The sequence below is a fragment of the Sitophilus oryzae genome, unplaced genomic scaffold, assembly GCF_002938485.1.
Source record: "Sitophilus oryzae breed Bouriz unplaced genomic scaffold, Soryzae_2.0 scaffold_1717_pilon_pilon, whole genome shotgun sequence".
Classification (NCBI taxonomy): Eukaryota; Metazoa; Arthropoda; class Insecta; order Coleoptera; family Curculionidae; genus Sitophilus; species Sitophilus oryzae.
The window spans coordinates 450,693-464,604 of NW_022146410.1; the positions used below are offsets into that span (position 1 = coordinate 450,693).

General features: G+C 34.4%; 1 protein-coding gene across 3 annotated transcripts in view; it reads right to left on the minus strand.

Annotated features, from left to right (window-relative positions):
- Positions 1–1,211: 1,211 nt before the first annotated feature.
- The window catches only part of LOC115881356 (protein toll-like), a 69,798-nt gene continuing 57,097 nt past the window's right edge, over positions 1,212–13,912 (minus strand). For all 3 annotated transcript variants that reach the window (XM_030898802.1, XM_030898801.1, XM_030898803.1), the window contains exons 2-5: positions 10,750–12,232; positions 6,466–7,056; positions 2,751–2,915; positions 1,212–2,266 (exon numbers count right to left, since the gene is read on the minus strand). In XM_030898802.1, coding sequence (XP_030754662.1) covers positions 1,412–2,266; positions 2,751–2,915; positions 6,466–7,056; positions 10,750–12,222 — 3,084 coding nt within the window. In that variant the 5' untranslated portion in view covers positions 12,223–12,232 and the 3' untranslated portion in view covers positions 1,212–1,411. The remainder of the gene's footprint in view (positions 2,267–2,750; positions 2,916–6,465; positions 7,057–10,749; positions 12,233–13,912) is intronic.

The window sequence follows — 13,912 nt, forward strand, 5'->3', positions numbered from 1 at the left end:
ACAGAGGCTTGAACATGTTTCATCCGTTTATCCTATCCCTTAAAAATACTTCTGTTTGATCACTTAATAATTGTGATAATTATAAAGGGATCGGTGCATTACTTTGTAGTGCAGCAGAAAAATTTGACTGAATGCTGGTAAGTATATCATAATCAGATCTAGATTATCATTTTCCATGATTATCTAAAAGATCAGTAAACTGAGGAATTTTCATTTTTGATATCACTTTTTTGTAGAATTAAACAAATTGACATAACTTTTAATTTTTGATATTTTCCATGATTGCTTATTAAAAAAGGCAGGTTCAAACACAGGAATAAAATATAAATAACATAAAAGTACAAAATGATATAGAAAGTAAAATATAAGAGTTCGTTATACTTTATATTTTATTTTATTAGAATATTATTGTACTTAATACTTTATTTTTACCACAGCATCAGCATTAATAATTTTCAAAATTAATTAATTTTATTCTACCAAAATTAGTCGTTGGAAATTACATTATATTATAGTTTTTCAGCTTATAATATAATAATAATGACTCATAAATTATTCCAAATCCTACAGCAATCAAGCTAGAGGTAGAAATTAGCTAAATAGTAAAATTATCATAAAAAAGCACAAACTAACTGTGTTTTTACTGCAATTTTAAGATAATAAGCATGTGTCTGATATAGTAGATTTTATTTATTTATTAATTAATTTTATTCTAGAGTTTGAACCCAAACAAATAGTTGAAACATAGTTTATTGGCGATATACTTGTAGTACAATAACCAGTTCCTCAAAAAAATCAAAAGTGTGGTTAACAAAAAAATGTTTAATCCGCTTTCAAAATTATTATTCCAAAAGTATTTTGCACTCGTAATCTTGCACTCAGTCATTCTAGTTATACCTTCAGACATGACGTCTGAGTCACTAGTCAAAATAAAAGCTCGCCGATACATTTTTCAGGAAATTGTTAGATAATAATATACAGTCTGTTCAGTGATTGTGATTTCGGCAATTCAGTCACTGATATTGATATAGATTTTGAAAGGATATTCTCCGCTTTCCGATTCTGTAATCACGTGTCCTACTACAGACTCCTTATCTTCTTGAGTTTAATTAAAAAGAACGCTGTATGATTTCTCCGTATCCACTTCTTATTCCGCGACTAACCAAGAGCAGAGTTTCTTGATGTAGAGGTAGATATTGCTTTCACTCTGGTAACAGCGAAACAAGATAGAGAGCCTGTCCGTGAGATATGGTTGTCTTGCATATAAGTCGCTAAGGCTAGAATTGTTTCTAGACTTTTCTGTATAGTAGGTCCCTAATCAAATAAACCAATTTTATCTAAATGTGTTACGTTTTCTGGTGAGAAAGAAAAGTAAACCTCTACAGATTAAAGAGTTCGTTCTGTGACTATTTTATTGAATAGTCAGTTTTACACTATCGGGATTCACCTCATCGAAATTCCTGGGAATGTCCAGTTTAATCTCACTTTTTTCCAGAAGGGACGGATTCAATGTAATCGGAGGTGTACTGGTCTTCGTTGGACTAGGGGGTACCAAGATAAACTTGTCGTCTATTTTGAGCATCATTTTCCTATTCCTAGCGTAAAACCCATTTCTAGAATGCGGCATGGCGTACTTGAGCTTATTCCAAAAGTATCTATCACCCCATTTAACGTAGGTGTTAGTTTTAAGATAGCTTTTGAGCTCATCGTCTATTTTCTCTTCATCTAGGTCACCAAGTATCACCACAATTACTCTAGCTCTACCTTCAGACATGGCTTGAGTGTGCGCCGTTCTGAATTCCATTTTTCCCCAGACACTTTTGAGAAAATTATTGGAAAGGACAACCAGAGTCCTTCTGGATTCATTCACAGATCGTACAATCTGTTCGGCGATCATGTCGCCGGGTATCCAGTCCCTGATGTGGATGCAAACTTTGAAAGGGTGCTCTCCGCTTTCCAGCTCTGGAACCAGATGTTCTACTACGAACTTCTCGTCTTCTTGGGAGTAACTGACGAACACGTCATAAGTCTTGTCTTTGTCCAGTTCTTCTTCGGTAACGAACCACAAGCAGAGGTTCTTGGCGTAGAGGTAGATCTTGATTTCGGTTTGGTAACGGTAGTAGATTGCTGCCATGACTGCGAATGCTAAGAGCATGCTGAGTGCGATAGGCAGCATGATGGTTAGGTAGCGCGAAGTCTTGCATAAATCGAAAGTTTTTTCCAAGAGTGTGTTGGTATTGTGGCAAAATACGTCAGCAGTTTGAACCTGTAAACCAAGCAAAATTAATAATTAAAATAATAATAAGTAATTTAAGAGCTTTGCGTGTTCTGAGATTTCAGTTCAATTAATGGAGGTTTCACTATAACCAAAAGAAACAAGTTCGTTTTACGTAAAAGTTATCAGAATAAAACATTTCTTCTTTGGGTCCCTGCTAGAACATAAATGTGTCCACAAAAATGTGCTCTCCGTTTCTAGGGACATTTCTTACGCGTTATCGAGTAAATAGAAAGATTAATTTTTTAAAAAATACGAATTTTATACAATATCTTGCTGACAAAGACGACAACTTCTATTTGAATAGGTTAATAGAAGCATCGTTTAGGAGAAGTGTGTGTCTTCGTAAACAGTTTATACATAAATATAAACATAACATTTCAAATATAAACGTTTTATATTATTGTCAGGCTGAGCACATTTAAGACTACCCATTTAAATAATATTTTTTTTTTATTAAAATAAACCAACATACTTTTTTGTAATTCTGCATCAGATATTTTTGTAAATCGAATAGTTTGCAATCGCACACCCATGGATTGTCCTTTAATATTAATTTTTCTATAGAGCTTGTCTTATTTAGCACATCTACAATCTCGTGATCCAATACTGTTAGCTTATTTCCTTGAAGGTTTAGTTCCTACAAATAAAATATTATTAGAAACTTAAAATAACACTTTTTTTTTCAGTATAATATACACGGTGTAAATGAAAAGTACGAAAAATGTTAGAAGAATATTGCTTTAATAAAAATGAAGAGGTTTCGCTTATAATTGTTTCTTCATTTCGGAGTTTCTTGATTCGGGAATACGGGGTGAATCAAAATCACAATATGGTTGAGTTTAAAAAGTTGACATTTGGTGTGTCTATATCATTAAGTAGGTCGCGTCTTTAAGTAGAATAAATATTTGTATATGTCGTACACACGACGTTTGAACAGCAAGTTCACTTGCAACACATTACTATAGTTTTTATTCCCGGGAAATCTTGAAATGAAAACAAATTTAGTGTAGTTAATTTAGAAACATTTTCCATCTTTTCGCATTTGTTACCAGTTAATAATGAAACAAATAAATCAATATTAGGCGCCTATACAGGATGGCCTCCAACTCCCAGTGGATGACATACCAAGCATTTACAAGTTTGAGAAACACCTCACTGCTGTAGTATTGAATAATAAAAAGAATTGGAAAGAAGAAACGCTTGCTCAGCATGTAAAAGACCATGCCATAACGTGGTATACTGATGCTTCCAAAACCAAAGCAGGGACAGGGAGAGGAGTATTTAGGCCGAAAACTAAATACTCCAAACCAATGACACAATTAATCACAATTATTGTAAATTCTTCGAGGCTGTAAAAGAAGTATACGGCCCAACCTAGAAGGTAAGCTGCCCAATTATGGCACAAAATGGCGAACTTCTAAAAGAGGAAGAGCAAATTAGAAACCGCTGGAAAGAGCATTACAGCCATATCATTAACCAAGAAAACAACCCCAATATAGAAGCACTAAACACCTCAGCATAACAGCCTCGATGTATTAGATACCCCAATAACAGAACAGGAAATAATGGCATCCATAAAACAGCTTAAAAACAACAAATCAGCTGTCTGTGACGCGATCCCGGCGAAAATCTATAAGTGTGCAAGTAAAGAACTTATTGGTCATCTTAAGGCTCTCTTCGATGTCATGTGGGAAAGCGGAGAGGTACCTCAGGACTTTTGCAACGCGAATATAGTGAATATATTTAAGAACAAAGGAAGTGCATCAGACTGCGGAAATTACCGGGGAATTTCACTATTGGCTATCGGAGGAAAAATTCTTGCAAAAATTATGTCAAATCGCCTTCACCCACATATAGAAAAAATCCTTCCAGAATCGCAAACGGGTTTTCGCACCAACCGTGGCACCGTCGATTCCATATTTTCCATCCGCCAACTACAAGAAAAAGTAAAAGAGCAGCAGTCTAAACTTTATGTTGCATTCATCGATCTAACAAAAGCCTTCGACTCTGTGAACAGAGATGCACTTTGGGCAATTATGAAAAAGTCCGGTGTACCCAATAAGTTTCTTACAGTGTGTAAAAGCCTCTATAACAACAACCAATCAAGAGTGTCACATCATGGATCACTGAGCGATCCCTTCCTGACAAATAAAGGATTTAGGCAGGGATGTGTCTTAGCGCCTCTCCTATTCAACATATTCATGGCAGCGCTCTCCATTATAGTGGACAGCAAACTGCAGGAGAGAGGATTGGGCATTAGATACAGATATGACGGCGGTCTGTTCAACATAAAAAAACTCAGGGCAAAAACACGTACAAAATTCATCACAGAACTTCAATACGCTGATGAATGCGCTCTAGTTGCAAACACGTTACAACAATTACAAGAAATGTTGAACACATATACCTGGGTATACGAGGCTTTGGGCTTTAAGCTAAACATCGACAAAACCAAAATCATGTGCACTCCCCCAGAAGATCATAACAATGCTATAAAAATCGGAGAAGAACTACTGGAATATGTAGCGGAAACCTCGGCAGTTTGATTTCGGAAAAGGCCAATATCGACTCTGAAATTCAGCACAGGATTAGCAGCGCCTCAAGGGCATTCTGAAAATTAAAAGACAGGGTTTTCTACAATCATGACTTGAGTACAAAAACGAAACTTGCAGTGCACCGAGCAATTATAATCCCCACCTTGTTATATGGGAGCGAAACCTGAGTGCCGTATCGCCGGCACATGAACGCATTAAACAAGTTGCAACAGAGACACCTTAGACAACTCTTAAGAATCCGGTGGTTCCATCACGTCTCAAACGTTTCGGTCCTTGAAAAAGCTAACTGCGAAAGTATTGAAGTCATGGTTACAAAATCCCGCTTAAGATGGGCTGGTCACGTATGCAGAATGCAAGAAAACCGCATACCAAAATCTCTGCTTTACGGTGAGCTTGTAGACGGTAAGAAGAGGCCGGGTGGAAAACTCAAAAAGTACAAGGGCATTTTCCACGAAAACTTAAAGGGGATTAACATGCAGAATCATTGGGAAGATGCAGTTCACAATAGAACTCAATGGAGAAGAACTGTAAACTCAGTTAACAGCGACAACCAAAAAGTAAAGAGGGAACAAAGCAATGAGATTTTTGAATGTCCGGAGTGCGGTAGGCAAATAACATCACGTATCGGGCTTTTCAGTCACAGAAAAGCTCATGAAAGAAAACGCCTTGCGTGACCATCTTTTGATGCGTGTCAAATACTCGTCAGCGAGTAATGGCAGTATGTATGTATGTAAACCAATGGGCACCTACCTACTATCGAAACATGTGTACAATTTATCTTAGATAGGAACTATCGAAAACAGGAAATTTCCATCCTATCCCATAGTCAAGCAGCACTAAACGCGATCAACTTAGTAACCATCACCATCAATTCGAAGTTGGTCAAAGAATGCCTAGGGAAGCTCAACAAATTAGGCAAAGAAAATAAAGTCCTCCTACTTACTACCTAAGCTGAGAAACAACGGTGAATGCAGATTCTGTAAGGAAAATGGGGAAACACCAACACAGAACACCTTATCACTGAGTGCTCCCCTCCTAAACATTCTACATCTACATACAAGGTGGCGCCTCTAATACTACGCGAAGGCTCCATAGAGAACAGTACGTTATATCGAAATGAAATTTTGCTAGCATATGTAGGTTAGTTTAGGGCATTTTTTAAAAATATAGAGGATTCTACAGGATGTCCCCAAAAAAGTTACGCATCAAAGTTGTTTTTTTTTCGTAATACGCTATAAATCTTGACTAAAAATCTTAGCTAAAAACCTTACAATATACTTTTTTAATAAATGTTCTACTTCCAAAAATGATAAAGTTATTAAAAGTAAGGGCATGTATGATATATTTTTGAAATCGGCAAAAAATATATGTTATCAAATACACTTGTAATCCCATTTATAAAAATAGTTTATATTATCAATAACTGTAATATTTGCCAGAGTCAGACTTTTTTGGCAATAATTAGCTTAATAAATTAGATTAAATAAGTGGTTTTGAAACTTGTTAAAAAACTCTACAATTTAATTTTTTAATGAATATTCTTGAATATCTCCAAAAACAAAAAAGTTATAGTCAGTTATATGTGGGACACCATAAAATGAGTAGATACATAGATATGTTAACTAAAATTACCTTAATTTTAGGTGGAATCCAACTAATATTGTTTATTCTGTTCCTTGACAGATCCAAACGAGTTACGTTCTGGTAGTTAACATCGTCCCTTGGTCCAGCTGTCAATTGGTTTCCCGTCAAATTCAACACGGTTTGCTGGTAGCTATCACTTGTGATAAGGTTAAGATTAAAATCTGGATACTGAGTCAGATTCCTATAAGAACAGTCAACCATAACTGCCTTGTAGTAAGGCTGATACGAACAGCTGCATATATCAGAACATGAATCCGTAGAGCAATATATGTTCCATGGTTTTATGTCCTCTATTTTTAAGCTGTGAGAGTTAGGACAGTATAAGTTTTCTTGTTTGATGTCTATCGCCTGTGTGAGGTTTGGATAGTCCAGATTGTTGTATTTGATCAATTCATAATTGGCACAATCGCAACTGATGGGATTATCGTTTACGTCTATGACGGCTTGACCAAGAGGGGATTGGTTCTCTTCTAAATTCCACTTGACAATGTATTTTGCCTCGATGAAATTGCCAACCGTCTTGATTTTGTTGTGCGTAAAATTGACCACTATGTCGGCTCCACTGGCGTATAGGTCGATCTAGAAACAATTTTAACAGTTAATAAATGTTAGCATCATCAACAGACAACTAAAACTCTTTTAATTACATAGTTTTAATGATCTGCTGAGACTGCTGATGATGCTAACATATAACATAGTTAGCGAAACGCGCGTCCAGTGCAAAAGTAAAAGTGTTTTGGTGTATTGTCGTGATTTAGTATTTTATTTTGCTACTTACGAGCACTAATGAAATTTTTGTACCGTTATTTTACATGTTTTTTTGTTTGGAAACGACCCTACGCTGCACAAGAGCGAAAGCTCTTTCTTTCATAATATCTCCGTCCTGGACATGACCACAATGTCTTTACAGATTTATACCACTTTGCATAAAACCATTTATTAAAATAAACTGAGAAAAGCTCAACAAAGTCGTAAAGTACAAAAAAAATCGAAGGTATCAAGTGAGACGTCATAAAAAGCTGACTAAAGATTAAACATGAGATCGCTTCCATCTTTAATGTATGATTATAAAATAGTTTTAGACTCCCACTTTAGTCCATGCATTTAATTGTTACTACTAATATTAAATGATTCAACGGGAAATGGAAAGGTCCATTTTTGGAGTTACTGTTAGAGTATTATATTATATACAGAGTGCTATACAAATTCGGGGTACGAGCTTTGGTATCTCGGTAACCGTAATAGATACGGACATGGTTAAATTGGGACAAAGTTGCCCCCCCGCCTTGGAATGTTCATCAAGATACCACCAAAAAAGTTTTAAAAATTTCAAGGATTGTTGAGTTATGTCATTTGGAAAAAAACGATTTTTTTGAAAATCAATTTTATTTTTTCCTGTTGTTACTTTTTAGAAAATCAAAAAACTAATTGCACATTCTCTTAGCCACTTTATTAGGGCTATCTGGTAGTATTTTTAGATTTTCAAATTAATTGATAATTTGAGAGATACAGAGGCCAACTTAATTTTTTTAAGTACGGACCTACATTTTTTATTTCAGGTTTTGAAAGAACTCGGTCTCCTGAGTACAATAATATACCACATTTTTTTTGTTTTGGGTACCTTAACAATAACAAAACTATTTAATTATTATTTAAAATAATTTCAAGTCCGACTCTGTTTGTTTAAATTATTTAATCTGATTATACTCATCGCAAAAATATTGATCAGCACTAATTGAATAAGGGAAATAGAGCCAATTGATAGACTCAAATAAACAATATCCAGGTTAGCAATTTAAAGATATTATTTTTAACTTTTTTTATCGTGAATTTGAAATTTCAGTGTATGATCTAATAATATGCATAATATTAATCTATACTAATATAAAATCCTTAAGTGACTGACATACTGATTAATCACGATCCTGCTTAAACCAGTCAACGTAAGAAGCTCAATTCAATCAATAGCATACAGGTTGATTCTAGGGTGCAGAGGTTCGATAAGAAGGGATTTTTCGAAATTCCAGTTTCAAGAGGGTGAAACCACCCCTCAAATATTATATTTTTTATTTAAAAAATGGTCGAGTTTCCGAAAAATCGCTTAAACACGTATATTTTATTTTGTTTTTTTAGATATTTTAAGATTTTTTAAAAATGAATACAGGGTGTTTCGAAAAATCTGGTCATTGATTAATCACGATCCTGCTTAAAGCGCTTGACGTAAAAAGCTGATTTTTGGAAAACAGATTGACTTTAGGGTGTAGAGGTTCGATAAGAAGGGATTTTTCGAAACTCAAATTCTAAGGGGGTGAAACTATCCCTCAAATATTAAAATATTTTTTATTCAAAAACCGGTGAGTTTTTCGGAAAACACTTAGACACATATATTTTATTTCGTTGTTTTACATATTTTAAGATTTTTTATAAATTTATACAGGGTGTTTCATAAAATATGACTATTGAGTAATCACGATTCTGCTTAAACTGCTTGACGTTTAAAGCTGATTTTTGGCAAACGGATTGACTGTGGGGTGTAGAGGTTTGATTGGGAGTGGTTTCTCGAATCTCAAATTCCAAGAGGTTGAAAACGCCCCTTAAATATTACAATATTTGTTATTTAAAAAACGGTTAGTCTTTCGGGAAAACGCTTGCACAAGCATAATTTATTTGTTTTTTTACACATTTTGAAATTTTTTAAAAAATCATACGGGGTGTTCCAAAAAGTTGGATAATTTCTTAACTACGATTCTGCTTAAACTGCTTGACGTAAAAAGCTTATTTTTGGCAAACGGATTTTTCGAAAGTCAAATTCCAACGAGATGAAACTACCCCTCAAATATTACCAAGTTATATAATAGTATCGCCATATTGTTTTTTCTCATGCTAAATTTTATCCAGTTTGTATGTTAATGGAAATTCTTGCTTTGCTTTATCATCACCATTACAAATGATTAATTCGACGCGAACGAAGTCGCTGGTAGACGCTAGTCATATTATAAATAAATTAACTTCTACAAACTAGTTTCTAATGCTTCACATGTTCGAAAGGGTTACCACCCTCTCTAATGCAGAAGTTTATTTTTTGTTCAATCTTATTTACAGCATTTTGAACATATCTTCTTTTTATACTTCCAAATGCACTTGCTAATGCTAAATGTTGAAATATATTGATTTTACTTAACGTTAAGTAATAACCCGAAAGGAGTTCTTTCAAAACCTGAACTAAAAAATACAGGTGCGTATTTAGAAAAATTAAGTTGGCCTTTGTATCTCACAAATTATCAGCTAATTTGAAAATCTAAAAATATCGTCAGATAGCCCTAATAATGTGGCTATGCGAATGTGCAATTAGTTCTTTGATTTTCTAAAAAGTAACGATAACGTACGAACGAGATAAAATTGATTTTAAAAAAATCCGTTTTTTTCCAAAAAACTCAGCAATCCTTGAAATTTTTAAAACTTTTTTGATGGCATCTTGGTAAACATCACAAAGCGTAACTTTGCCCCAATTTAACCATGTTCGTATCTATTACGGTTACCGAGATACCAATGCTCGTACCTCGAATTTGCAGTACCTTGTATATGTATCTGTTGGAGGCAGATGCCGAATTCGGCCTATGTCCGAAATAATTAGACATATGGCGATTTGTCCATACTAAACTTGCCAGATGCGTGCAACTTCGTGGACATCGAAGTCTTTATATAACTTCTTCGTGGACATATAGTCTTTATATAACTTCTTTGCGGAGGGGGTTAATCTTTTTTTGGTATAATATAACAACAAAAGATTAACACCCTCCGCATAGAAGTTGAAACCAATGCAATCAAAACTCTTCCGCGAAACTTTGTGGATATAGGTAGGTATATTTAATTATAATCGCTATATGTCTAATTATTTTGGACATAGGCCGAATTCGGCATCTGCCTCCAACATATATAATAAATATATTATTATACCGTAAGAAATCGAAGAGGAGTAAGAAATACGGTAATATATAATCTTAAATCTTAAATGGAACTGAACAGGAGATGTGGCTAGGATAACAGATGGATGCCGGACGGTGGACAAAGAGACTTATGGAATGGAAACCAAGACACGACGCATTTGAAAGCAGAGGACGAACCCCTAGTTGATGGACAGATGATATAAAAAGAATGGCTGGAAATTAGATTCAAGTGGCGCAAAATAGAAAGAGATGATTAGAGTTAAGGGAGGCTTTTGTTCAGCAGTGGACGGGATAAGCTAAGTGAGAACTAACATTATAGACTTACCGGCACTTTAGTGATGTCATTATAACTGAGATCTAACAGCGTCAAACTTATAAGCGAATGAATCTCTATGGCTTCAGTTATGTTGTTATGATGCAGAATCAGTTCTTTGGCTTTGACACACTCGCCCAACGGACTGCCAAAACCTTCCAAATAACTGTTGTTCCACATGTTGTACGATAAATCTAGGAAAACTAAAGGAGTCTGAGAGAATGCCAGGATCTCAATAGTCACAATTCTGTTTTTAGAAAGGTTCAATGTGTCCAAACTCTTCAATTTTCCAAATACCACATCTGATATTTCTTCCAACAAATTACTTCCCAAATAAAGTTCATTAAGTTTTTCCAGACTGGAGAAGACATCGTTGCTCAGAGATTTCAGAGAGTTGCTTGATAAATCAAGTTTTAGAAGGTTCTTGAGCCCGTCGAAGAGTTTCTCAGGAAGCGTTTCCAATTTGTTGTTTTGTAGTTTAATTTCAACAAGCGATGTGGAGTTTGTAAAGGTGTGCTCGGGGATAGATTGGAGTTTATTATCATTTAACTCTACTGAGTTTAAATTTGAGAAATTGGAGAATAAATAATCCTCCAAGGTTTGGATCTTGTTGAAATCCAATCTGACGTTCTGAAGGAGGTGATTATTCCTAAATGTTTTGCCATGCACATGTTCAATTTTATTTGCCCGAAGACCAATGTTTTCTACATTCACCAAGTCGTAGAACGTGTCCTCTGGAAGATTTGTTACTTGATTGCTGTACAACTCCACCAAGTTTAAATTTTCCAGGCCGGTAAACGTCTTTCTTCTTAAACTTTGTATTTGATTTCCCCATAAATGTAAAACATTCAGATTTTTCAAATCTTTAAAAGTACCATCAGTTAAATTTTCAATTTGGTTTCTGGATACATCCAGATGTTCCAAGTCGGGCACGTGTTCGAATGTCCAGTTGATGGAGGTGATCTGATTAGAATTCAGATACAGAGACCGTAGTTTTGTCACGTTTTTTAAAAAGTCAGTTTCGAACACTGGCTTGCTGAATGTCAGTGAAAGAAAACTTAAATCACTAAGACCTCTTAGAAGTTCTTTCGAAACATTCAAATATTCCGTCGTTTGAACTCCCATCTGTTCAAAAACGATCCTCTCAACCTTGGTCATTTGGAATTTTCGAAATATATCCTCAAAAGTCGAGTTGAAGTTACAATATTTCAATACAAACTTTCTTTCACGGTGTGCGTCAAAATTGGGAATGATATCCGGGTCTAAAATGTCTTCCGTGACACACTCTACGTCAACTTTCTCTCCGGTTATAATAGTTATTCCTACGGAGCCGACATATTTGGGACACTGCAGCTCCGTGTTGTACGTCCCTAAAAAGCAGTCGCAGTTGATTGATGGTGGGCATAGTTCGTGGCCGTAGGTAAGTCCCATACTGCAAAAGCATGCTAATACGGTAACCAGTAGCCTCCATTGGAAAGAACTCATCCTTGGTGTTCTGCAATAAAAGAAAATTTCGTATTAGAATAGTCAAAAAAATCATTTTACGAGAAATCAATATTTTAATAATTCTAATTATTTTGTTTTGTTTCAGTAAAACTTGTATAGGATATTCTAATGAAATAAATGTTATTTAGTTCAAATTAGAATTCAGCCTACAAAAGTCAGTAATAGGTACTCTTTCAAGGATTCGTTAAATGCAAATATATTATATTTTATTAAATGCTACCGATAAAGTCACAGCTACATGAAATCACCAGTTCTCAATCGATCACTGAAATTAAACAAACTCTAGACACTAGACCAAAGTTAATGGATGTAGGTGGACCGGTGAATATCTGGAATATTCCGTTGTTCTAAGACAAGAATGTAAAATATACAGACGCGTCTCATACGCCGCGGAAGCTCCAAGAAGAACGGTAGTTTATATCGAAATGAAATTTTGGCAGCATATGTAGGTTAACTGAAAGTATTTTATAAAAATATATAGAATTATACAGGGTGTCCCCAAAAAAACTTACACATCAAAGTTGTATTTTTTCTAATGGAACACCCTATATATTAATTGATTTCTGATTCTAGGAAAAAAATAAAGACGAGTTTTATCAAAGAGGCGCATACCTAAAATCTAAGGATTTTGACATATTTCACATTTTGTGAAAATGAAGAGTAAGTTTTAAATTTCGATAACAGCTACCTAAATTTTAATTGACCTTGTATAGCCTGATATTTAATTACAGTAATCATTGTATGTTAAACCAAATAGAAATTTCACCCGAAAAGTTATACTGGGTGAGACAAAATTAATATGGAACTTTAGTCGCTTTTAAAAGCAAGTTACTCCTTTATTTTAAATGGAACACCCAGTATATTTTTCCGGTGTTCAATGGAGAATTTATACATCTTCAAAATATTATTAAGGTTGCCTACCCCTCAGACAAAGATTTTCCCAGATATTTTAATTTTTATGATTTTCCGTCAGTAAATCTAGGTGGCTGTGTGATATACCTTTTGTTAATTTAACAAAAATTAAAGATTGTAGAGTAAAACACTCAAGGGAATAAAAAGACTCACGTTTAAAACATATTTTAATTATTACAGAATTAAAACTAGATATAAACCTATAATTATGCGACAAAAATTAGCTAGATGAAGTCCAATGCTCAAAATGCTTCCGTTCCTGTTAACTGTATAAAATGATTGTCTTTTCAAAAGGATTTTTTCATTTTAAAAGGATATTCTATTAATTGGTGAATGCACACTACATTCACCAACTAATAGAATCATATCAATTCTCTCTGATGTAGGATAAGTTTGCATTTTCGGCAAATTTCTGAGAAATTTTTATGTTTTAACTGACACAAAATAATAACTAGTTGTTAAAGTTGGACTAATTAGACAGCTATGTTGATTTAACAACAGCGTCAGACATATCACAGCCACCCTAGATTTTATCAAATAATAAAGATCTACTCAGATCAAATCATGTAAATAAAAATATCTAGAAAAATCTTTGTTTGAGGGTAGGCAACCTTAATAATATTTTGAAGAGACATGAATTGTCCATTAAATATCGGAATAATATACTGGGTGTTTCATTTAAAATAAAAGAGTAACATGCTTTTAAAGGTGACCAATATTCAATATTAATTTTGTCTCACGCTGTATAAATTTTTGG